Source organism: Excalfactoria chinensis, chromosome 3 (genome assembly GCF_039878825.1).
Source record: "Excalfactoria chinensis isolate bCotChi1 chromosome 3, bCotChi1.hap2, whole genome shotgun sequence".
Taxonomy (NCBI): Eukaryota; Metazoa; Chordata; class Aves; order Galliformes; family Phasianidae; genus Excalfactoria; species Excalfactoria chinensis.
In genome coordinates, this window is record NC_092827.1 from 31,189,609 (window position 1) to 31,214,863 (window position 25,255).

A 25,255-nucleotide genomic window follows, 5' to 3' on the forward strand; every position below is an offset into this window, starting at 1 on the left:
TAGGACAGTTGTCATAATGTGTTTTTAAAGTCTGCTCAAATAAAATTTTCCCTTTCTAAGGACTCTAGCAGATTGGAAACATAAAAAACGTTGGTATGGCATTCAACTCAACCACCTCCCTTATCTCTTATCTTTTCCCTTCCCTTTAGGCCTCCTTTGTGTTTGAGATACTGCCACCACTGGCTTGAATGCAAGTTACAGTTACACACACAAGTTCATTTGTCACCTCGCTGAATTTCTGCATCATCTAAAAAGGACTCTTCCTTTGCTAATAATTAATGCAAAAAAGTAGAGGTCTGATGTACTGTATAGCATTATTCACATTCTTCTAGGTTACAAGAAGTATATTTTAAACGGTGGTGCAGCTAAACACATTGTCCACATAAACAGGGATTATTCTAATACTAATTTATTGTGACCCACTAGAAAAGATCTGTAGTAGCAAAGGTAGCTTGGGTTAAGACATTTCAGTCCTGTACAAAACTCTACCTCTTACAAAGCAAAGCATAATTTTAATGGTCAAGACTGAAGTTGGAACAGACAGGTAAAATCTGCTGAATTATGAGCAACCCACCTTTGCCCTCTTGATTTGAGCTATACCAAAGATGCCCAAATTCTTTACTGGGGAAATCACAGAGGATTAGTCCCCTAAGTATCCTGACAGATGAGATGGGATTTTCATGTAAAACACAGAAATTGAATTCAAAGAGGAAGACCTGGCTAAACTCAAACATAATTCAAACAGCAGTCCATGTTCATCTTTCTTCAATTTTCCCCTATCCTTCCTTTATGCTGCCCAGAGCTACAGCCACAGAGCAGCATGTCTGAGACAGTATGGATAGACCTCACTCCTCCTCCTTGGAATCCACAGCACCACAACCTTTCCAGCATTTGTCAACAGGGCTGGAGAAAAGACCAAGCTCTAAATGTATACAGTGAGTTCAGAAAGGGAAAAATAAATAAATAAATGAAAAATCACTCTCCTGTGTAAGGGAGATAACTTTATTTGTATCACTTATGTAGGTGCCTCTAAGAACAGCTTTACTCTCTTCTCTACGTATTAAAATTATGCTGCAAAAATTTAACCACTAGATTTTTCTCTAAGGGCAAACCAAACTCTTATTTTGTTTTGTTACCAAAAGGAAAAAAAAAAAGAGTAAAACACATAATTCTGAAAAGGTACATAAACCTCTGAGATTCCTGCACTCTCCAAAGGACCTCAAAGAAATATTTCTGACCTGAAAAGCAAAATGAATCAAAAGATCATCATCTGAAATCAGAAAAGGCCATACTTACTCCTTATTCCTGTTCTTAATGCATGGCTGGTAGAGAACTTTGACAGCATTCCACATCTTCGATGGTCCACAGCTGGGCATGAAATTATCACCAAACAATGTAAAGGCACCGTGGGAGGAGGAACTTCCTGAGGACTCCACCAGCAACGTGTCAGAATTTAAAAGCCATATCTATAAATAAAGAAATAAATTATTTTGCTGAGGATGAAATCAATTTCTTCTTCTACTCTAATCTTAAATCTGGTGTACCATGAACACCTGACACTAACACAACAGTTTCCAAGGAAGTGTAAAAAAAACAACAATAGCAAACTGACGTTTTATTTTCACCGTTACATGTCCCTAGAGAAGAAAACCAGACATTAATACAGTCATTCACTATTAAGATCTCTTTCTCTATAGTAGAGCACATCATTTTGAATGACTGCACACTAAAGGCGGGGGAACTGAAAGACTGTGCACTAGAGGAGCAAACAAGTAAGAAATTTTACAAAACATATGGTTATGACTGGACAGATCTAAGAAACGCAATGAGAAAAACAGCAATTAAAACGGTCTAAGGTAAGGCTGGTATGAGGTATATGACATGTACAGTGAGAGAAAAAGCCGCTGGTAATAGGACACATAGTTTATGTCACAACTGAATGTAATAATCACAGTCTATAAGAGATCAAAGCTCAGAAAATTTCAGTGAAAATTTCACAAATAAGGATAGAGATGAATGGATAAATAAGTTTTGAGAGAGGACAATCAATTTAGCTTACACACATTAATTATGACAGGCAACTGCACTTGACACTTAGCAAGTGGCTATTTATCAGTTTTGTCCTGGTAACTCAAAGTACACATTCATAAACTGATGTGCAAAACATACCTCACCAGCTAGGGCTTTTACACACAGTGCTTTAAGTTGCATGTTGAAGATGGCAGAGAAAATGGGGACAGAAAAAAAGCATCCTAAACACTAAGGCCATTACCACCACAATTAGCTTTAATTAAGAGTTTCTTCATTCTGAAATTAAGACTTCCTTTTGAAGAAGCCCCCTTTGGATGCTCTTTAGAAGGTGACAGTCCTTACAATTAGCCTATGGAAGAGTTGTGTGTATCAGTTTTCCTGTATCTTCCTTTAGAAGAAGCAAGTGTACACTCAGTAAGTTTGCAGATGACACCAAGTTGGCTAGGAGTGTGGATCTGCCTGGAAGATGTAGCGAGGCCCTACAGAGGGATCTGAACAGACTGGAGAGCTGGGCTGAATCCAACAGGATGAGGTTCAACAACACCAAATGCCGCGCCCTGCACTTTGGCTACAACAACCCCAGGTGACGCTACAGGCTGTGGGCAGAGTGACTGCTAGACTGTATAGAGGAAATGGATCTGGGAGTATTGATTGATGCTCAGCTGAACATGAGCTGACAGTGTGCCCAGGTGGCCAAGAAGGCAACCGGCATCCTGGTTTGCATCAGAAACAGTGTTGCCAGCAGGAGTAGAGAGGTGATTGTTCCCCTGTACTCAGCTCTGGTGAGGCCACACCTCGAGTACCGTGTTCAGTTTTGGGCCCCTCACTGCAAGAAAGACATCAAGGTCCTGAAAGGTGTTCAAGGGAGGGCAACAAAGCTGGTGAGGGGTCTGGAGCACAGGCCGTATGAGGAGAGGCTGAAGGAGCTGGGAACGTTCAGCCTGGAGAAGAGGAGTCTCAGGGGAGACCTTATTGCTATCTATAACTTCCTGAAGGGAGGTTGTAGTGAGCTGGGGGTCAGCCTCTTCTCACGTGTCATTAATGGTAGGACCAGAGGGAATGGTTTCAAGCTGCAGCAGGGGAGATTCAGGCTGGACATTAGGAAACATTACTTCTGAGAAAGGGTGGTGAGGCACTGGAATGGACTGCCCAGGGAGGTGGTGGAGTCACCAACCCTGGGGGTGTTCAAGGAAAGACTGGATGTTGTGTTGAGGGACATGGTTTAGTTGGAGCTATTAGTAATAGGTGAACGATTGGACTGGATGATCGTTTAGGTCTTTTCCAACCTTGGTGATTCTATGATTCTATGAATTAATCCATTTAATTTGCAATGTGAACTATGTAAAAAGTACTTCTACCAAAAGTGCTGATATGTGATTTCTGACAGCAGCTTCCTACCACTTGTCCAAAGTCAGTCCTTTTCTCAACAGCGATGCCACAGGTCTGTATAAGTAATTTAGCCCACAGTGCAAAACAATCAACTGAATCTTTAAAAGAGAGGAATAAACACTTTATATACTTCCCCCTCCCCCATAGTATTCTACAACTATCAACTATGAATGAATAATTTTCAAATCCTGCTTTTGCTGTGAATGAACAACTATTCACTAAGTTGAGTGCAGTGACTCAAAGCAGCTTATACATGTTATTTGTGGCTAGCACAGCGTTCAGATTTTCATCTGTGCTTTCAACCATTCTATTGAAAATGTACAATCTTTCTACTACTTTGCATAAAAACAGTGCCCGCTGAAGCAAATTCCTTTGACGTCAACTCCAATAAGAAAAGGACTTTCAAAGACAGATAAAGTTTAGAATTTATTCATAATGCGGATTGAAGACCTTTTCTCAAATAGTAGCTTCAAGTGAAAGTATTTTCATGTGGCTTTTCCCTTTTTAAATTATCCTGCCTGTAAGTTTCAAAGATGATGTCAGGGAACAAGTTGCAACAAATCTCAGTTATACACATATTTAAACTATGTGGATTAAATGCGGTCTTATTCATACCCCACATAGAATACAACTCTCTAAAAGAGCTGGTTAGCTAATTCTCAACAAGGTAGTCATCACATCTTGATTGCTACTACGTCCCTTTCCCTGGCCTTGACAAATGCAAACTTGTTCTGCTCACACCCTCAAAAATGTGATCAGTATCTGACTGACAAGTCCATTTGTCTCATTTCTTTTCTTTGTTTACCTTCCCACTCACTGCTAAAATACGAGCTAACTTACCTAATCCTACTCCAAAGAACAACTTCATTAAGATGTATCTTTTAGAGTTTTACTTGGTGAATCCTACCCATGAAATGATACAGACAGCATATGTGAAGATCTGCCCGAGCCACGTTTTAGTCTGATGTCACAGTTTTATTTATTTTCAGTCTTTATAAAAAAATTCCTTCCGTACACAGCTTTCAAAAACTTGGTTATCATCAATTTAAAAAGAAGCTCAAGTTATGATCTCCATAGATAAGGTAACAGTGTAATGTTAAGTGATAGATACGGAGAAAATAAGAACAATGAGTATATATAAAACTTGTGCTTTAAAAAACACTTTTTAAAAGACTTAGGAAGGACCTCAACCTTAATTATTACATACACAGCCTAGGCTGTGTACATTCAGGTATACAAGCACAAACATTACAAATGGAAAACTTTGACAGGTTCATTTTCAATACAAACAAATGGAACAGCCAGCCCACTACACATCAGCAACAAGACCACTTGTCCGTGTACTTACACAGCCATAAGCAACTACTCTTCTTTTTTAAATTTTCAAATATTAGTATAAACACCTCTTACATTACACTTGTGCCCACAAGGCCTCTGAGCCCCAAGACTTAAGCTGTAACTCCAGAACACCTGTTGGTGTGTGTACTTTTCCCAGAATATCACCATGGAAATGAATAAGGCCTTTTTGATGTTAAACACACATACATAAAGAAAAATAATCCCTAATAAAAAGGAAGGGATTCCAATTAGAAGCTAGCCCCTATGCTAACTCAACCTCATACTGATTATTAATGAGCATTAAAAGGCTAAGCTAGCCCCCATTATTAAACTCTAGACTCAAATCCCCATCCACCATAAAAGACTGAAGAACTTAGCTCTTACTATCTAAATAGGCAAACAGCATTAAATCATCAAGTATAATTGGTAATTTTATTATTGTTTACATTTCACTTTCCAATGCAATATAATGACTACATGAGTAATTTCTCCTGATCTAAAAAAGCATTTGTGAAAGATGCCATACGATTTGAAGAACTTGTAGCGATTAAAGATAAGAAATAGTGGAACAAAAAGATATGTATTACAAAGCCAAGATCTAAGCTTTCCATATTTTCTGAGTAGAAATTCCAGTTATTTCAGTGTTGTGGTTTTGACTGGGACAGGGTCAATTTTCTCCATAGTAGCTGTTTCAATGCTACATTCCAGATTTAGGATGAAAGCAGAGGCAGTATCACACTGATGTTTTCATTGTTGCTGAGCAATGCCTACACAGAACCAAGGACATATCTTCTTTCCACGTTGCCCTAGCAGCAAGGAGGCTGTGATGCACAAAGTGCTGCGAGGGGACACAGCCAAGACAGCTGATCTGAACTGGCCAAAGGGCATCATGCACAGGAACAATAGCCAGGGAAAAGGAGGCAGGAAAATAACCTTGGGAGCGATGGTGTTTATACTCCCAATAAACTGCTACATATGAGGAGCCCTTCTTTCCTAGAACTAGCTGAATACCAGCCTGCTGATTAAAAGTACAGAATGGATTCCCTATTTTGCCTTGCTTGCACACACAGCTTTTGCTTTACCTAACAAACTTTTTTCAAGATAAAAAACTTACCAGAATATAGATCCTTCCATTGTCACCTTTTATGGTGAATCTAAACGTGCTTTTAGCAGAGGACAATTCCACCAGACACTGAGCAACCATGCTCTGTATGAATTGAGACCTGTTAAAGAAACACATCATACATTTTAATTACAACTACACAAGCAAGGTCATTCATACCAGTACAGTGCAAGTATGAGCAACTTCCTACTGTCAATTCCACCACAATCCTACTATCCATTTTTACAAAGAAATTGAGCTTCTTTATCTTCGTCTCCCCCAAAGCCACTTTATCTCCTTCAACAGGAACTATAACAGATTGGCAGTCTAATTTGCTCTATATCCCTTACTTTGACCAACACCAAATGTCGAATGATGAGTAAACGCTTTTCCTTATACTTTACACATAAAAACACAAAGTTCAGAAAAATGCACATATTTCAAATATAATTCACAAATAGAAAGGCCAGTGACTAATACAAAGTATATAATACTAGATCATTGGATCAAGTTCTGTGCCATCTCAGCTACAGATTTAATTACTTGAGAATCCAAAAGCCCCACTTCCAATGAAACATTACAAGCTTACTTAACTTTATATAACAATCTTTAATTTCAATAATTAGTCAACAAATGCCATGAAAACTTAAATAATTCAAATAAGTATTTTATTTTTGTTTATTGGCTGAACAGGGAAATGCTGCAACAAATTGTAATCTCTCATTATCTACACAAAATCGTGCACAAGTGAATAGTGACTATATTACCTTAAAATGCAGCACTTTGTTATATTTAAATACTGAAAAACTTAGAATTTTACTAGGTTGCTGACAGCCTTTCCTGAATGCAAATAACTGAGCAACTTATCTGATTTTTTACCTTGGCACTGTGCTGAAATTTTCTTCAGATGGCCAAATAATCACCTCAGTGACATAGTATTTAACAGTATCTAAAATGAAAAACACCTTTAAAGAACGAAGACTTTTTTTTTTTTCTGTTTTACAAATAGACTGTAAGTCACTGTATCATTATATTTAATTACACTATAATTAGTTTCTTGTTCCACAGTCAATTAAGATGTGCAGCACATGATCAAATTCCTGCTCGGGTCTGTGGGAGAACAATCTAATATAAGAAAACACTGCTAGAAGACTGGTCGGAAATAACTACGTGATCAGCAGTTTGTCATTCACACTGATCCTTGTTTAGCACTAGGAACAATCAACTTGAAACAAAGTATGCAAGAACCCAAACACCTGGACTGAAATGTCTTACACACTGATGATTGCTGGTGCCAATTAACTCCCGTCCACTATGCACTATCAAGACAAACCTGAAAGACATACTGAAAAAAAGACTTTCCTAAAGTACTGAGATCAGCATAGCTTACACAGTATTTTAGTACCCTCTTCTGCTCACTAATGCTGCAGTGAACCACAAGAGTTTTAGTAACATTACACATGGAAATGATTTTCTTCTTTGCAAAAGAGGCAGAGTAGAACCTCTTCCCAAAAATTGCACTAACATAATACTAATATATGAAACACATGTTCCAAGTTCCACTGTGTTTCTGAAAAGCTCCAGTAAGACATTCTTTCAACAGCAAATGGAAGTTTTTTGAGTTCAGAATTTACTCTTCATCAAGAATGTAAAAAACTAATGCACTGAGGCTCCAAGTCTAGGCTACACACACAGCCTAACCGAACAGCAAGCAGAAAAGGTTACATATACAAAGTAATAAATTAATTCCACTAAGCCTTAATATAAGAGCAATAGTAAAGATTCATCAGTTCCATAAATTTCAAGTGTAGAATGGATTGCCTCATTTGACAACCATCCAGACACGCCATAAAAACTGGATGAAAATAAGCTTCTTTTTTCACAGCAGGGGAGTTGGAACCAGACAATCTTTAAGGCCCCTTCCAACCCAATTCATTCTATGATTCTCAGTAAGACACTTAATCCTGTTTTAATGATTCTAATGTCTTGGCAACTCCACCTCTTGTCTAGATAAGTATTATAGTTTGTTTAATTATCCTCACTGTTAAGAAATTATATGTTAACTCTGAGCTAATCCATGTTGTGCCTTGTCCAAGACGGCTTACCCTAAGCAAGGAATTGGCTCCACTGCTGCAAGGGCGCTGAGAAGATGTTTGCCCACAGAAATAGAAAGTGGGAATTTCCCCTCCCTCCCCCCCAAAAAAAGCCCGAGCATATATGAGAATAGAGGTGGGGAGAAGGACAAATTTGTGTCTGTCCTTCAAATTCTCCATAGAGTACCTACACTACTGCTGAAATATGCTGAAAACAATCAATAAGCTAACTTCATCAAAACACAAGAGTCCAGAACAATTCTCTGCACATCTACACTGTGTTTCCTGTCTCCTCTACTAACAATCACATTAACTATGAGTTGCTAGAGTTGCCTGAAAGCTTAGATGAGGACATTAATTCATGATGATTTGTAAAGATCTTTTCTAGCCTTGCAACTTGCTTTGTAGGATTTCAAATGTCTTACCTTAAAAGTGCTTTTCTTAGCACTTGTATTTTTTAGATCTCTGTACAGAATAATCATTCAAACTTCTGTCTTCTGTGTCCTTGTGACTTATTTCAGAAGCAGGCTTCGCACTTTCTGCTACACTTTTATATTCTCTGAACAGAGATGGACTCACACTTTTGCAGGAGAGCAGAGGGAGAATGAAAGAAAAAAAAATCCTGCTAGAAACAGTCTTATCACTGCTTATCTCCCTGTTAAAAACTGCAGTTTGAAGAACATCTTCCGAATACTTCAGGTAAGCCTCAAATACTCAATGTCACAACAGCTTTTAGAAAACCAAGAATCTCAAAATTTCATTGTCAAATGATGAGAGCCTTCCATTCCATGAAACCAGACTTGAAGTTAGCAATAATAGTTAACAAAGCACTAGAAGCTCAAGGTAAGTTACGAATTAACTTTTCCATTATTCTGTTTTGACTGATAACAAAAGAAACAATCTGCAGCTTGTCAGGTCTCCTATTCAACTGGGATTTGTACTAAACTGGAACCACGCTTCCCGTTTTTCAAAGCTTTAGAATTAAGCAAATTCACCACAAAAACAAAGATGAAGAACATCCCTGCAGTAAGTCAAGCTCAAAATCTCACAGAGAAAGCAATTCCAGAAGGGAATGACACACATACACTGGCACCAGAACTACATTTTTTTCTGATAAACAACATTCCTGTACAGTTTTTAACCTCTGATACTCATTAGCTGACGCAGTCAAGTATAGTTCAGATTGCACATGCAATACCTGATGATACTGTTTCTCCCAGTGTTGTCTTGCAGCGCTCACAAATTACTCTGGTATTCTCCTTTGATTTCTGTAGGAAAAAGGAACACTGTTTAAACACTGCTGTTATTCTGAAAAAGAAACATGTAATTTTAACATACTCCCAGGAATGTACAGTGAACTTCATACTTTAGTCTGCTCCCTTTATGTTCACATATACAGAGACGTGCATTGAATATTTCAGTCTTCTATACCTCAACATGATTTTAAGTTTCATACCAATTTTAAAACCTGGCACCATTACCAATCACACAGGACAACCTGCATCAGATAACAAGACAATCTCATAATATCCAGTGACTGTACGACAAAGTGATGAGGTGAATTCAAAAAGGGCAAAATAAAGCACACGAGAACTATTCCTAATTTTTATATACAAAATATTATGTTGTAACATGACTATCTGTTGCAGTCAGAAGGACTAGTGAGGTGGAAAGGTGATATAGGAGTGGAAAAGCAAAAGGGACAAACAGGAAGGAATGCTCACCCATCTCTGAGGATCTAGGCTTGTGGGGAAAAACTCCACAAGGGAGGGATCTCCAGCCAGAGATCCTTCCACAGTGGCAGTCAGCCCTTAAATGGAGAGATAGAGCCAGGCTCCACTCCTTCCAGTCACAAAGCTGAACTGCCTTCACCTGGGCTCCCACAGCTGACCAGGTCCTTTCCCCAGATGCACATTCAGTGGTTCAGGCCGTTACTCAACAATTCCCATACACTACCATCACTCGGTAGAAAGTTTTAACCACTGTGAACAGGGTTGTAGGAATACCAGCTTAACGTTCAGCAGAGTAGAAAAGTTCTATAGAGTATGCAGAACTACTAGGAAAGAACTAAAGAGCACAATGTGTTATGGTGTTTCAGAAAGGTGATGTGGATTCAGCTCTATTCTATTAATTCCAGTGTTCATATTTAAACTCATTATCAGTAGAATGATACAAGTAAACACAACTCCTACTTTTGATACAAGTAAACACAACTCCTACTTTAACACAAAATATAAACTCCAGAATTGGTTCTTTGTCAGATTATTAACCTGGCTGTAGCACAGTACAACTTCAGCCTGGAAGTAACGTGTAGAGACAAACACAATGATGTTCCTAAGTTAAAAAAAAAAAACAACACAACAAATCTTCTGGAATCTAATGAGATGACCTCTATATTGTCTTTGTATAAATAACTTCATAATTGTTAACTCAATACACAGTGCATAAAAACACCTATGTATAGTTGAACAGCTACTGTCTCACAGGCTTGGTAAAATCCAAACAAGTCAGAATCAACTTAAGAAACCATACCACAGGATGTGCTTAAGTAAGACTGTCTAAATTTAGCACAAATTAGATTAGAGTATTTCCACTCTGCATTTATCTTTTTCTGCAGCCTAACAGATGCCTGCAGTTTCCATACATTCCAACCGGAGAGAATACACACACGCCTCTTGAGAAGTATGGTTTACACTCATTGCCACCACTATTGTCCCTGAGTTTTAAAATATATGATGCAAGACAGCTCTCGTAGACTGCTGTCCAGAACACAAATAGCTGTTGCATGGCCTATCACATTACAGAATTTAATTATTTATTTTTTAAAGAGCTGTATGAAATACATCCTATAGGCTTAGGTACACTTTTCATCTTCTGAAGGGAAATGTTGAGGTATGCCCATTACAGATTGTCTTCAGAATCTAGATGATGGGCTTCCAGATTATACAGATATCCAAGTCTTATTATCCTTGTCACTATTAAGTAATACATTATTATTTGATCCATTCTGATTCAGGGGCCATGGAAGAGGTGATAAATGAGACCATAGACAAATAAAATGCATACGTTGGACCAATTTTTTCAGTAGGTACCTCTTGCTACAATGAGAGGGGAAGTTACACATGGGAGATAGATGAATTATAAGCATCAGTCCAGACCATTAACTTATGTTTAGTCCAACAGCACATGCTCAAACAGAAAATGACAGCATTTGTTTCAGGATGTGAATTTTTCCACTGCAAGGCTAATGAGAGAATATAATTCTCCAGAATTAGTAACATGATTCTTGCTAAAACGCATCCATAAAGAGTGTTAAAAATAATTGGAAGACTTACGAAAATATTTTCCAGAAAATAAATAGACAGGAAAAGAGACAACAGTTACAATTCTTAGTGTGTTTAATTTTATAAGTAGGCAGAAAAGATTCAGGTTGATTAATCACTGAAACAGTTTAACAAAGAATGTGATAAAGTTGCCTTCATTTGAATTATTAGATCAGTAGCTGACGTCTTTCTCAAAGTCATGCTATAGTTCAAAGAAATGAAAGATTTGATGCTGGGAATGTCTAGCAAGAGTTCTCTGATCTTTACTATGCAAATACTAAAATGAACAGGAAGAACCGCTCTAGCTCCCCAAAAACAAGGAAGTGGCCCACAAAATCTGAGCTCACAATGAAAAAGTCCTGATTCTCAGCACTCTCTATTAAGCTCTTAACAGACTGTGATAGCAAATTCCCCCTCCTCATAAACCAGGAGTCCAAATAAAGCTCAACAGAGAGCCCTACAGCCTCTGTGAAAACTTCAGAGAGCTACAGCAGAATTGCAGCCTCCTTGTTATGAAGATCACAAAAAACATCTGGCTCATATTTACAGAGTTATTCCCTTTCCTAATTCCTGTTCTTAAACACAAACAGCAAAAATTGCTTAACGTGAAGAGCAAAGCTAAGGAAACTGTATTTGTGCGAAAGAGCATTTTGAGGATGGTACAAATACTGCATAGTAAACTATATATGCAGCACTTCTTTGAAAGCTACAACTTGGATGTTTTTTTCCTGACTATAGTTACAGGTGCTAGCTGAGAATTGTGCGGTACTGTACCTATAAACCACCACTAACTCACCGTATCATGCTTCAGCAGAAAAAGCAATAGCTTTAGCTAGGCTAATTAAATCAATATATCTATTTGATAACTTGCAGCTGCTGGCAACCTGCAGATGGAGGTGGATCACCAGCCCAGTATTTTCTGCTTCTATTCCTAAAGATCCTTGATACGGCATCAGGGAAAAATATTTTCCCCAAGAGATACTATTAGGATGCTGCAGAACCATGTGACATTTAAAAACTATGTTACATTGGAAGACTAATAGATGTGAGAAATGTTTGCGATGGAAGGATGCTGTCTTGGTCCCACAGGAGGCTGGAAAAGATTGTTTAAGCATATCTAGTATATTCCTGCTACTATTTTGGTCACAAGCAAACACTTTCCGAGGAACTGCAATGCAATTAAAGAAGAACTTTCATACTGAGACAGACCACAATGGTATTCTATAAAATGAGAACATTTATGCCAGTAGCAATCTATCTTGCTTCTATTACTCTCATATTATGGAAGAAATTTCTGTTTCAGTATGAGGGCTTTTTTCCCTTATTAATTCAGCTTCTGCTTGATCTTACAGTTTTCTGCTCATTTGCTTGGCAACTGAGCGATGCTAGAAATACGAAAACACAAATTAGAATTCATTGTAAGCCTGAAAGATGTAGAAAGAGGGACTTGACACAAACAAGGAAAGAATTCTCGACTTCAAAACAAGAGAGTCAATCTGAAGATTCACTGCACTAAATTAGTATTGTATGTTTCTGCCAGAAAATAGCCTCCTCCCTCATTCAAAGTTCTGCTATTATTCTGGTTTGACCCATATCTCAGTAACGTTTTTGTCCCGTATCTTTTTTATTATGTTTCTGCCTCAAAGGCAACATTTCCCTGTCAAACATTTCTTTGATTGATTTTAGCAGTATGTTGGGCAGACTGTTCCTCTTTCTCTGGGCTGCAGTATGAATTCCATAGACACTGCCTCTTCCCATCTTTGTTCCCATTGTTCCACGATCTCTTTTGAGACTACTGAAATGTAAGATAATTAATTTTGGGGACCTCTGACAGAAGTCATTGTCCTTTTGGAAATTCAAATCTTCTACTTATCCACCTTCTTAAGAATACTTAGAAGACGTAACTTCAATTGTCAAATAACTCCAAGAGCTAATCCAGATTAATCTGCTTCTCTCACGCTGAAATCCTTTCAAGATGTCAGTTCTTACGTTCCCTTCCCCAAATTCTGCTTTTCAAAGAACAACGGAGCAAGAAATCAGAGAGACCACAGCTTCAGGACTTGCAGATACAGCCAAGAGGACAGAACTGTTCTCAAAACAGATGGCTCACTCAGATGCATCACACCATTAGCAACTGATCTGCTGGAATCCTGCTGATTTAAGAAGGAGATAATACAAATCCCTTACAACAATAAACAGCAGCACTGTATAAGAATCAGTGCCTCTGATGTTACTTTCAACAGATGAAGAATTTGGTGCAGGGAATCTGCATATCAGCTGTTACAGACACACAAGGCAGTAACAACTTCCAAAACTTCAACAACCAGGTTTAATACATAGGATGGCAGAAAATAAATAAATAACTGCAGGATCAGTCTTAGTACAAATAGAGATGAGCTGTACATTAGCAGAAAAGATTTTAATGGAAATGCCAGCTAAATTCCTTGATGCTCTTTTGGTGGTAGTAGTAATTGTTGCTCAAACTTTTATATGAGTGCTGGATTTCCAAGACAAGTAAAGCAATCTATTTTATTTCCTCATCTCACTATTGAAACATCTCTATGCCTACAAACACTTTCTTTTTTTTCCTGAGCAACAACAAAATTTTGATGTTTCTAAGCCAAATGGTAGCCATATTCCTTCAAGCTCTGCTGATGGATATCTCCTCCTGGAGCACTTCACAGAAGTCACCTTCAGCAGTTACATCCTGGAGTGGCAGATCCTTTTCACCAGACAAAGAGCACACAGATGAGCTCAGCATTCATCTTTCATTCTGCCAGTGTAAGGGAGCTACATCTGAAACACATCCTGATTTTTTAAAATCATACTAAAGTAAAAAAAGAAAAGAAAAAGAAAAGAAAAAAACCCCACAAAACTCACATTTCTCTTTGATAATATTTATATTTATGCATCCACTCATATTTGGAGGAAAAAAAATAAACAAAGCACTGCTACTCTAGTTCTCTCCTTCTGCTTTGTTTCACTACCCCTTGACAAACACCTAACCTGTTATCGTTACTATCTGAATAAATGTTGACGATCCCCACTGAGGATATTTTTGGGGGGGGGCAGAAGAAGGAATACTTGGTTCCAGAACTATATCATTAAATGGTTCATACCCAGGTCAGTATCATGACACGGTGCACGTTTTAAAAAACAGCTCAGAGTATTGTCTGGCTTCTACGCAGCTGAATGCCAACAACTATTTCTGACCTTCAAAACACCCTTGTAATACTTATAAGTTAAATAAGCCAGTGATAACAATGTGTTTCACAAGGAAAAAAAATTCAAATACATTCCCTTAAGAATTATTAAAACAAACTACTTTACCGAGGTAGAGTCATTCTGAGAAGTGTGATGTTCACTCTCTGAGCTGCACTTGGGAGATTCAAGCACACATGATTGATTTCTTGAATTCAACAGCAAAAAAGTGTCTCCGAGAAAACAGTCGTCACGCTGAGGGTGTAAAGCACTTCTTGCAAAAGGATTAGGGTGACAACACCACTCTTCTACTAAAGCACTCCAGTTTTCACTTGGTAGAGGAAGAACTCTGAGAAATTTCCTAACAGGGAAAAAAGACACAGTAATATTTTCATATATTATTTCCTGAGACACTAACAAAGAGATGGGACTCCTTACAAGAAGGAAAAAAAAACAACTATGGCACTTTCTCCAAAAGGAAGTGCTTGACTCTCCTTCTTTGGATGAATTCTGAGAAAGTAATGGCTAAGTGTTTCCTGCCAAGTTTGCAATGAAGTTTTTCCCACGGGTGAATCTCCAACGATTATATAGCAGAACTTGGCATAACTTCCTTGTAACTAATCACATGGTAAAAATAAAACAGATCTACTCAGTCAAGAAAAATATAACAATGGATATTACACAGTTATTTTTATTACTGCAAAGTTTCACTGCACCAAGCTTTAATATATACAAGAAAACAAAAGAAAAACAAACTAAAGCTGCCATAGCAAGGGAGAGAATGTCTTTTGAAGCCTCTGAAAGTCAGATACCAGACTTTGAAGCAAAGCTAAATCCTCACAAATAGCACAGCCTGGATCCATTAAAAAGAAAAAAGGATGAAACAATGCATTCTTAATTTATATTCAGATTTGAGTTTCAAAACATACAGACAAAAAAAACCAAACCAACACCAACCAACCCACTCACTAAATTAAATCCTCTTCTCCTGGGCTTTTATACAGACCAAGGTGTCTGCCACAGGCAATACCACACTTTGCATTCTTTATCCATTTTGTTTTCAACTTCCTTCCTTTGGCTACCCACAGCATCTGAGGATTTTAAAAGCTAAACTTTTGAAGCATTGTTTTAAGTTCTAAAACACACTGATAGCTGGAATAAATGCATGAGACTATAGAAATACTACCTTAGTCATTATGCTCAATCTTCAATACTTTCTGCTTGGAGTTCCTACAGCCATTCTGTATTCTCACCACACATGATTTTATCAAGAATTTAAAAGCACTGATGAATACTATCCACATATTTACATTTGCTTTAATCTGTGTTTTCTAGGAAACTGCTGCACTGGGAAAAAATTCTGCCTCTTTACCAAAATAACAGACAATAGCTTTAACCATGTGTTCTGCAATAATTTCCTAGATGCAGCCTGTCACAATGTTTTGTTATCTGTCTAGTTGGAGCGCTTTATTTTTGCTCTCATATTTTTGTCTGTTCTTGCCCAAACTCCTCACACATCCCTTCTCTATTCTGCTCCTAGTTGAAAACTTGCAAATCACCAGAAAGCCAATGAGGCACCAATTAGACACCCTCCTTTCCTTGCATTTCAGACTGCTCTTTTCTGAAGATGCCTGTTGTCCCATCACATTTCACTGTGCTTTCTGTATTGTTGAGTGAGTCAAAGTAAAACTCTGTATACAATCTTCACTCTTTCTCAATCCACAATACATTTTAAACTGTGCTTGCCCCATCTGCAGATGGAACTTGGAATAACTGGTATTCCTGCCCAGCTTCAGCATTATGAGTAACCATCACCTTATAGCACTATGCATAGCTGACTTCACTCTTTGTAGTCTTATATACTGTCAGAGATATTATCATGGTTCAAATGGAGGTCTAAAGACTTATTATTCTTCCCGGTCTTATATAGATGGTGCTAATGCCTGGACTCACATTGAAAAAGGTTTTCATTCCCTTGTACCATTTGTCATATTACAGCAACAAAAAACTGGTATTGCTCAGCAATACTTTTTAAAGTGTTAAAGGAAAAAGAAAGATTACCTTAGGCTGCAGATCAATGCTGCCCAGTTTCTTTACATTACTCTTTCGTTACCTTCATAGCTTGGAGTACCCTTCGTGAATTGCATCAAGATGTTGAATACTTGGCAAACAAAAAGCAGTTACTCTAATCAGAAAGAAGCTCCTAAGTAAGTTCCTCCCACCTGAGCTATACAGAAAATATAACTTTCTCACTTTATTTTAGGCTTTCAACATTCAGAGTTGAGAAGTCTTATTCTAGATCCTGTCTCTAGAACTGGGAAGATGCTAACACTTACTTGAAATTAGCTTTCCAGGAAACAACAACAATAAAAAAAGAAGCCTGAAGTCTACCAGGAGCTGACTCTCTTAAAGCTGCTAAATACAATACTAAAACCTAGCCTATAAAGAAAACCTACGACCTTGATAACTGATAGCTAAGTTTCTACTTTAAGGCAGTTATCTAGCCAGAGAGAAACTAAGAGACACAGTCTCCTTCTGAAAGCACCTAATACAGTGAGGCTAATCTGCCCTTCAGAGATAGCTCTATCTCTAAACAGAAAGTCTAAGCATTTAAGTTTCAAAAAGTTGAAAGTTAAGCACTAGCCTAAGACTGCTGCAGTAATGGGCTTCCTCGCTAAGGTGAGGATTTGGCCATAGAGATTATTGTAAAACTACATTAGTATAAACATTCTCTATCATCATTATTAACTCACATTTAAGCAGCCAATAACATCATCCTATTTATCGAAAATGCCTCAAACTAAAAGCAAAATGGACAGTAAAATTCGGTATTCAACTCTTCTGTTCTAGAGAGGAAGAAAAGACAGGTGATCCAACTGGATTTTTTTAGGAGCAGCCATCTTTTTGGAAAGACCAGCTTGACAGCTGTCAAACTTAAAGCTACTCTTGAATGAAAGTCCAATTAGAAGACTTCCCCTGCAATTAGTTTTTCAATTGAATACTTAATTAGCAAAGTTGCTTAGAGTTGGGACTAATATAAACAGTAATTTTTAAAGAATCAATTTATAAGGAGGTCATCAGGAGTAGTCAGCATGGGTTCACCAAGGGGAGGTCACGCTCGACCAACCTGGCGTTGTCACTGGCTGGGTGAACGGGGGGAGAGCGGTGGATGTAGTCTACCTTGATTTCAGCAAGGCATTTGATACTGCCTCCCACTACAACCTTACAACAAAGCTGAGGAAGTGCGAGATAGATGAGTAGACAGTGAGGTGGGTTGAGAACTGGCTGACTGGCAGAGCACAGAGGGTTGTCACTGGCAGTGCAGAGTTCTGTTGAAGACCTGTAGCTAGCGGTGTCCCCCAGAGGTCAGTGCTGAGTCCGGTCTTCTTCAAGATCTTCGTCAATGACCTTGATGAGGGGAGAGTGGCCACCCTCAGCAAGTTTGCTGATGATACAAAGTTGGGATGATTGGCTGACATGCCTGAAGGCTGTGCTGCCATTCAGTGAGACTGGACAGGCTGGAGATCTGGATGGTAAGAAATCGGATGAGGTTTAACAAAAGCAAGTGTAGAGTCTTGCACCTAGGGAGAAATAACTGCATGCACCAGTACAGGATGGGGGATGACCTGCTGGAGAGGAGCTCTGCAGTGAGGGACCTGGGTGTCCTGGTGGACGACAGGTTGGTCATGAGCCAGCAGTGTATCCTCGTGGCCAAAAAGGCCAATGGCATTCTGGGGTGCATTAAAAAGAGCGTGGCCAGCAGGTCAAGGGAGGTGATTCTACCTCTCTACTCTGCCCTGGTAGGGCCTCATCTGGAGTTCTGTGTCCAGTTCTGGGCTTCCCAGTACAAAAAAGACAGGGATCTCTTGGAAAGAGTCCAGCGGAGGGCCACAAGGATGGTGAAGAGACTGAAGCATCTCCCCTGTGGAGAAAGGCTGAGTGAACTAGGTCTGTTTAGCCTTGACAAAAGATGACTGAGAGGGGACCTGATCCAGGTCTATAAATATCTGAGATGTGGGGGACAAAAAGTGGAGGCCAGACTCTTTTCAGCAGTGTGTGGTGACAGGACAAGGGAAACATCCAGAAACTGGAGCACAGGAAGCTTTGCATGAATGTGCACAAGAACTTCTTTATGGTGAGGGTGACGGAGCACTGGAACAGGCTGCCAATGGAGGGTTGTGGAGTCTCCTTCTCTGGAGATATTTAAGACCCACCTGGATGCCTACCTGTGTGATGTGGTGCAGGGAACCTGCTTTGGCAGGGGGTTGGACTCAATGATCTCTGGAGGTCCCTTCCAACCCCCGTAATTCTGTGATTTTTCACAACATTCAGCCTTCAGTATATTACAAAGTCTTAGATAATTATTTTATTTATGAGCTACACTCACACTGTATGTATGTATAACTGTAAGGAGAGAAAGAAGAAGATACCCCAAATTCTTTGCAACTCTTAAATTATGAGGGGGGGGGATCTAAACCACTTCCTATAACGTGAGGATAATGTGGAAGAAGCAGAGAGCATAAATGTGGAGGAAGCAGAGAGCATAACCCTTACGACTGAAGAGCCATCAAAACTCCTAAAGAGAGACAGACTAATCCAGCAGATCTCAAAAAACAAAGATGGAATAACAGAAAACTGAGCTGAAAACTCTCATCTAGCCCATTTCCCTGTCTAAAGGAAGGATTCACAACATTTAAACCATTCCAGACATACTTCTCTAATCTACTCTTTAAAATGATAGAAACTGCACAGACTTCCTATCTCTAGTGGTAAAAAAAACCAAACAAACAAGCTTTAGAGCACATTTTTTCATTTTAACCTAAAAACCTCTTGCTTCAGCTAAAGACCATTACTACCATTGCTGCAGCAACTATGCACATACCAGACGACTCTTATGTCTCCTAGGAGACATCTAAACTGAATTCCATTTCTTTCAATTTCTTTGTAAAGATATCCTTTTCGAGATATCAGGTTGATCTTATTACAGATGCTTTTCAAGCAGTACACACTTTATTAAGTTCTCACTTACATGGTTATGCAACCTCCCTTCAATCCCATCACCTATGTTGTCATTAGCAAGGTCTCTGGACTATGCAGTGAATAACAAATAAATTTCATTTCTGAAAGTATTGTCTTTTTTTTTTGGAAGAACAGGAGAGCTGAAAAAGAAACTGCTGGCCACACTGACAGCTCCAACTTTCTAGCCTTACCTCAGTCAATATATTTCAGAAGTAACATTCAAGCGAGTCAGAGAAGAAATGCTTTATTTGTGATGTATTAGCATGTCTTTTTTTCTCTCCTTTCTAAAAATTCGAATTATGTGACATGGATGTGGAACAAAAATATGCTCCATGCATAAGAATTTGGCCTGCTGAAATTTAGGAAAACATTCACTCCAAGATGAAAATTTATAAAAGGCATGAGACCTTTTGAAAGCAAATGCTTGTGACTAGGAATTACAAGTTTCATTATGCTATAAACACTTCAGAGACTTACTGCTAGACTTTCTGATGAGACATTTTATCAGAGAAAGCCCCAAACCCTCCCTTCTTAACGTTCAAGCCAACCACAAATCTTTATGTATGACAAGAAAGAAAAAGAAGTTTGCTGATTTACCATTTTGAGTATTAGGAGTGACACAGACCATAAGAGGCTGCAAGTGTGTCTCTAACACTTTATAAATATCCAGCTGAAGCTGTCAAAATTCTTCATCACTCTTTTAGGTTTAGGTTGGATATTAGGAAGAACTTTACAGAAAGGGTGGTTAGGTACTAGAATAGGCTCCCCAGGGAGGTGGTTGAATCGCCATCCCTGGATGTGTTTAAGAGCTGTTTGGATGTGTTACTCAAGGATATGATTTAGCAAAGGGTTTTTAGAGATAGGGTACTGGTTAGGCTTCATGATCTTCAAGGTCTTTTCCAACCTGGATATTCTATGATTCTATGATCACAAGACCCAGAAAATACAGCGCCTTTTTATTAAAGTCCTCATTCACTCTGCAGACTACCTGGACTTCTGCAAGGCTTTTGACATGACCCTACACTATATTCTTATCTCCAAATTGGAGAGATGTGGGTTCAAATGATGGACAATGGATAAGAAATTGGCTGGAAAGTCACAGTCAGAGGGTTGCGGTCAATGGCTCTCTGTCCAGATGGAGGTCGATCACAAGTCACATGCCCCAGTGGATCTATCTTGGGACCAGTAATCTTTGTCAGTGACATAAGTGATGAGATTGAGTACATCCTCAGTAAGTTTGTGGACTGCATCTAGCTCAGAGAGGCAGTTGTTACAACAGATAGAACAAATGCAATCCAGAGAGAGCTGAAGAAATTTGAAAAGTGAGCCCTTGTGAACCTAATGAGGTTCAATAAGGCCAAGCGCAAGAGGTTGTACTTGGGTTAGGGCAACCCTAAATACCTACAAAGACTGAAAGAACTCACTGAGAGCAGCCACGTGAAACATGACTTCAGGGTCCTGGTAGATGAAAAACTAAACATGAGGCAATACAGCATGCTTGTAGTCTGGAAGGCCAGCAGTATATTGAAATGCATCAAAAGAGGGGTGGCTGGCAGAGTAAGAAAAGTGATTATCCTTCTCTATTCCATCCCATCTGGAGTACTATGCCCACGCCTGGGGCCCCAGTACAGGAAGAACATGGAGCTGATCTAGAGGAGGACCAGAAGGGATGGATACCCACCCTATGAAGAAAGGCTGAGAGACCTGCACTTGTCCAGCTTGGAGAAGAGAAAGATCCTGGGAGACCTCATTATGACCTTCCAGTAGTTTACTGGAAGGAGTTTACAAGGAGAAGGGAGATCAGCTTTTTACATGGATGGATAGTAACAGCACAAAAAGGGACAGTTTTCAACTATAAGAGGGGAGATATACACCATGCATCCAGGGAAGTTTTTCACTGAGGCACTAGTACAGGCTGTCCAAAGAGGCTGTGAATGCCCCATTGTGATGCTACAATGCAATGGAAAGCATAGCAATGATAGCAAGACAGCAAAGTCCTACAATGCAGCAAGTGAATATAAGCCCCTAGAAAGAAGTCTAGGTTAGTTTTTGCAGAATCATTTTGAGTTGGAAGCAGCCATCAAAGGTCATCTAGGCCAACTCCCCTACAATGAACAGGGTCCCTTAGATACAGCAGAGCTGTCAGCTATAGACTATGAGTATTTTCAAATCAATGAAAATTAAAAATGCGTTGAACTTTTTATTTACAATATTTGCAATTCAAAATATTTCAGCTTTTTGTTCTCATGCACAGCAAATTCCAGCCACAAAAAGGAATGTCTTATTTGAGGCACTGCCAACAACCAAGAAAAGAATTCAGATTTCCCAGCTTGCAGGGCAATGTACCACATGCTCTTAGTTAGCTACTTCTACATTCTAAGCCAAAAATGAATAAATAAATGATGAAAAGTTGCTTCAGGTGATTTTGATTTTAGTCATCTGCAGAAGTGTTTCAAGGTATTCTCAACTAACAAAACCAAGTTAAACATCTTTTAACTATCAAACTAGAGAAAATAATACAAACATCAATCAGTATGGCAGTTACTGACATAAGTGCAAGACAGTGCAGTGCTTACCGTTCTTTTACTATGACATCCCCACAGGACTGGCAGTAAAAGATGCAATTCTTCTGTGGTTTCAGTCTTTCCCTCAGATTATAAACCAATTCTACAAACAAGAGAGGACAGTAATCTTCAAGGTTCTGCAAAGTTTTCATTCATACATAAAAATATTTCCAAGAACTTCACTCTTAGGCAAGATAAGAATCTAAAAAATAAAGCAAAACAGTGACATTCTAAACAGAACCTTAATTTATTTACCTACAGAAGCAAGTAATGAGATTTTGGATAAACTTGCCACCTCATGCCCCACATTGCAGGGTAGGAATTCAGTTTGTGAATAATTATTGTAATTGTGTGTATTCTCTCAGTCAGAGGAGATGAGTATCATAACAAAGGTTGTACAACCTAAAATTCATTGCTTCTCTTGTGTAAAGATAATACTACTCGTGAGTGTCTCTGCCATACGATGGTACTTCCTAATATACAACAAAAAATATCTGGGTGCATGGAAAAAAAAAGGCAGCAGTCTTCAATTCTCAGCCAGGTCAGATAACACAGTTGTGGTGGTACCACTCAAAGAACAGTCAGCAATACCCTCTACAGGCCAATACAGAGAATGCAATCTCAGTAGACAGCCCAGGCAGCTTAAAATACAAGATTCTAAATTAAAATAAATAAATAAATAAATAATTTTTAAAAAGCCCTACAAAACCATCCAGAGAATAACAAATAGCATTAGGCAGAAGAAAAAGTGTAAGCCTAACTCTATGCATAAACAGACTTTGAGTCCTCCACTTTCTGACGTCAAAGTATATTCTCAGCAAAGGTCGTTAGTATTTACGAATTAGGTTGCAACAACAAATGAAAGGCATTTAAAGGCATTCCAGACACATAAGAGACAAGTTTTGCAAACATATAAGAGATAAAACATATATAAAACTTACTTATATAAACGGCCATTCAAAACTTTTGCATTATAGCCAGAATGAGTCATATTACTGCATTTTTAGCTACTAAATGTGAAATAGGAGGCAGAAAACGCGGGGAAGGGAGTTGAATACAGCTCTTAAACTCCCACACAGAAGTTACTCAGCAAGCTTCCCTCTCTGCGTCACCTCATGCAGTTCTGCTTTATAGAGCAGATCGCTGCCGATGCACTCAGAAGTCGTGAGTATCGGCACCACCCGCCGGCCCACAGCCTTACCCGGGGCGCGGGGAGCATCGCGCAACCTCAGCCGCAGGTGCAGGCCGTCTCCGGGCAGGCGCCGCAACCCGCGGCAGGAGGACGGAGCCAGGCTGACCCCTGGCGGCAGCGCAGCCTCCCCGCAGGCAGCGCCGCTCCTCACTTCCAGCCGGTCCGGGTCCACCGTGATGTCGGCCGGCAGGTTCTGCAGGCTCGCCTCGCTGCAAAAGGCAAAACAGGTTTCGTATTATTTTTTTTTACCCCGCATAAGGAACCGATACTCAGAGAGCCGCGCAATGTGTCAGCCCCGCTCAGCCCCAACAGGAGGGAGGGAGAGAAGGAGGGTGGCGGAGTCCCCGCGCTACCGGATAACGAGCAAGGCGCTCTGCGTCCTCCGCCGGATCTCTAGCAAGAACCCGCACGCCATGCCGGCACAGCAGCTCCAACAGCCCGCGCAGGAAACGGCTGCTCTTCCGCCGGCCGAGAAGTGCACCCGCGGCCTCCCACCGCAGCGCCGCCTGCAGCTGGGCGCCGGCATTATCCGGCCTGGCCACCGTCTCGCAGCGCTGCTGGCTTCTGCCAACGCTGGTGCGCAGGGCTGGTCCGCTCCGAGGGCAGCAGAAGCCATAACCAGGCGCTGGGACAACAGAGTTCCCTGCATCAACCCCTTCCTACCTCACGTATTATGTTCAGGTTTTGGTCCCTCACGACAAGGAAGACACTGAAGTACCAAGGTGTGTCCAGAAGCTGGTAAAGGGTCTGGAGCACAAGTCTTGCAGGGGTAGTTCCATTTGGAGAAGAGGAACCTCAGGAGACTTTATTGCTCTCTATAATTCCCTGAAAGGAGGTTGTGGTGAGGTGAGAGTCAGCCTCCTCTCCCAGGTAACAGCAATGGGACAAGAAGATACGGCCTCACATTGTGCCAGGGCAAGTTCTAGTTGGACATTAGGGTAACTTCTCAGAAAGAGTGGTGAGGGATGCAGTGGAGTCAGTGGCTCTGGTGATGGTTAAGAGCCATGTGCATGTGGCACTGAGGGATATGGTTTGTGAACATGCATCAATGGTTGATCTTAGCGGTCTTTTCCAACCTCAATGATTCTATGTGTTTTTTTTTTATCAGGTAAGTGGCTGCCAAGCTGCCACTCTTAGCAGTCTCTCTTCGGATCTTGAATCACAAGCTGTCACACAGCCTCATACAAGAGTTCCAGTTGGGGGCAGTAGGCCAAAAGCCCAGGTAGCAGAAGGTGTCTGTCCTCCACAGTAGAGTCACCAGCTGCTGCTTCCTTATAGTGGTGCTGCCATGTGCACAGGGCTTGGAGAGCTCTAGTACTTCTCAAGAGGTGCCTTTCATCCTGCCATCTGCTACCACAGCACAGAGCCTGTTCTCCAGTTGCAGATCTGCAGGTAGAGAAGACAGCATTCTCCTGTTGTCTGAAGTCACCAGCCGTGGGCTGGTCTTCCCCCCATCAGTTCAGATGCCCAGGTTCCATCCAACCTGGCCTCGAGCCCCTCCAGAGATGGGGCACCCACAGCTCTCTGGGCAGCTGTGCCACCACCCTCTGAGCAAAGAACTTCCTCCTGACATCTAACTCAAGCTACCCTCTCTCAGTTTTAAACCATTCCCCCCTGTCCTATCACTCTCAGCCTAAGCAGTTGCTCCCCATATTAAGAGGACCTATATACACTGCTGACTTCTGGGTAGGAATTAAATCTCAGGTGCTTTTTGTACTGTTCTGTAACAAAAAGTAAGGGCAAACACACTGCTTCAGTTGGAAACACAGGCTGTGTGGCTGTACTCAGTGCCCGCCAATATCCCAGGGAACCAGGGGCCTTCCAGAGCTGAATCTGAATTTGTGCAGTCCTCAAACAGTTCCATGAGGAAGGGATTCCCATTTGTGCACACCAGGAGAACAAAGCCGGGCTCCTTCAAGCTGCCGGCTGTTAACACAAGCCACGAGCTATAGCAGACTTAGAACAGCGCTTAGAGTCCCCTCGGGCTCTATGTGAGCAGCACC

At 40.1% G+C, this 25,255-nt stretch overlaps 1 protein-coding gene across 2 annotated transcripts in view; it reads right to left on the minus strand.

Moving 5' to 3' along the window:
* UBE3D (ubiquitin protein ligase E3D) overlaps positions 1-23,731 on the minus strand; it is an 80,289-nt gene extending 56,558 nt beyond the window's left edge. The window contains exons 1-8 of one of the 2 annotated variants that reach the window (XM_072330854.1): positions 23,606-23,731; positions 23,262-23,461; positions 22,073-22,163; positions 14,607-14,838; positions 9,152-9,221; positions 6,740-6,809; positions 5,873-5,981; positions 1,297-1,466 (exon numbers count right to left, since the gene is read on the minus strand). In XM_072330854.1, the coding sequence (XP_072186955.1) occupies positions 1,297-1,466; positions 5,873-5,981; positions 6,740-6,809; positions 9,152-9,221; positions 14,607-14,838; positions 22,073-22,163; positions 23,262-23,461; positions 23,606-23,667 (1,004 nt within the window). In that variant the 5' untranslated portion in view covers positions 23,668-23,731. Of the gene's footprint in view, positions 1-1,296; positions 1,467-5,872; positions 5,982-6,739; positions 6,810-9,151; positions 9,222-14,606; positions 14,839-22,072; positions 22,164-23,001; positions 23,148-23,261; positions 23,462-23,605 lie in introns of those variants that run through there. The other variant, XM_072330853.1, reaches the window with a different exon arrangement.
* Positions 23,732-25,255: the final 1,524 nt, after the last annotated feature.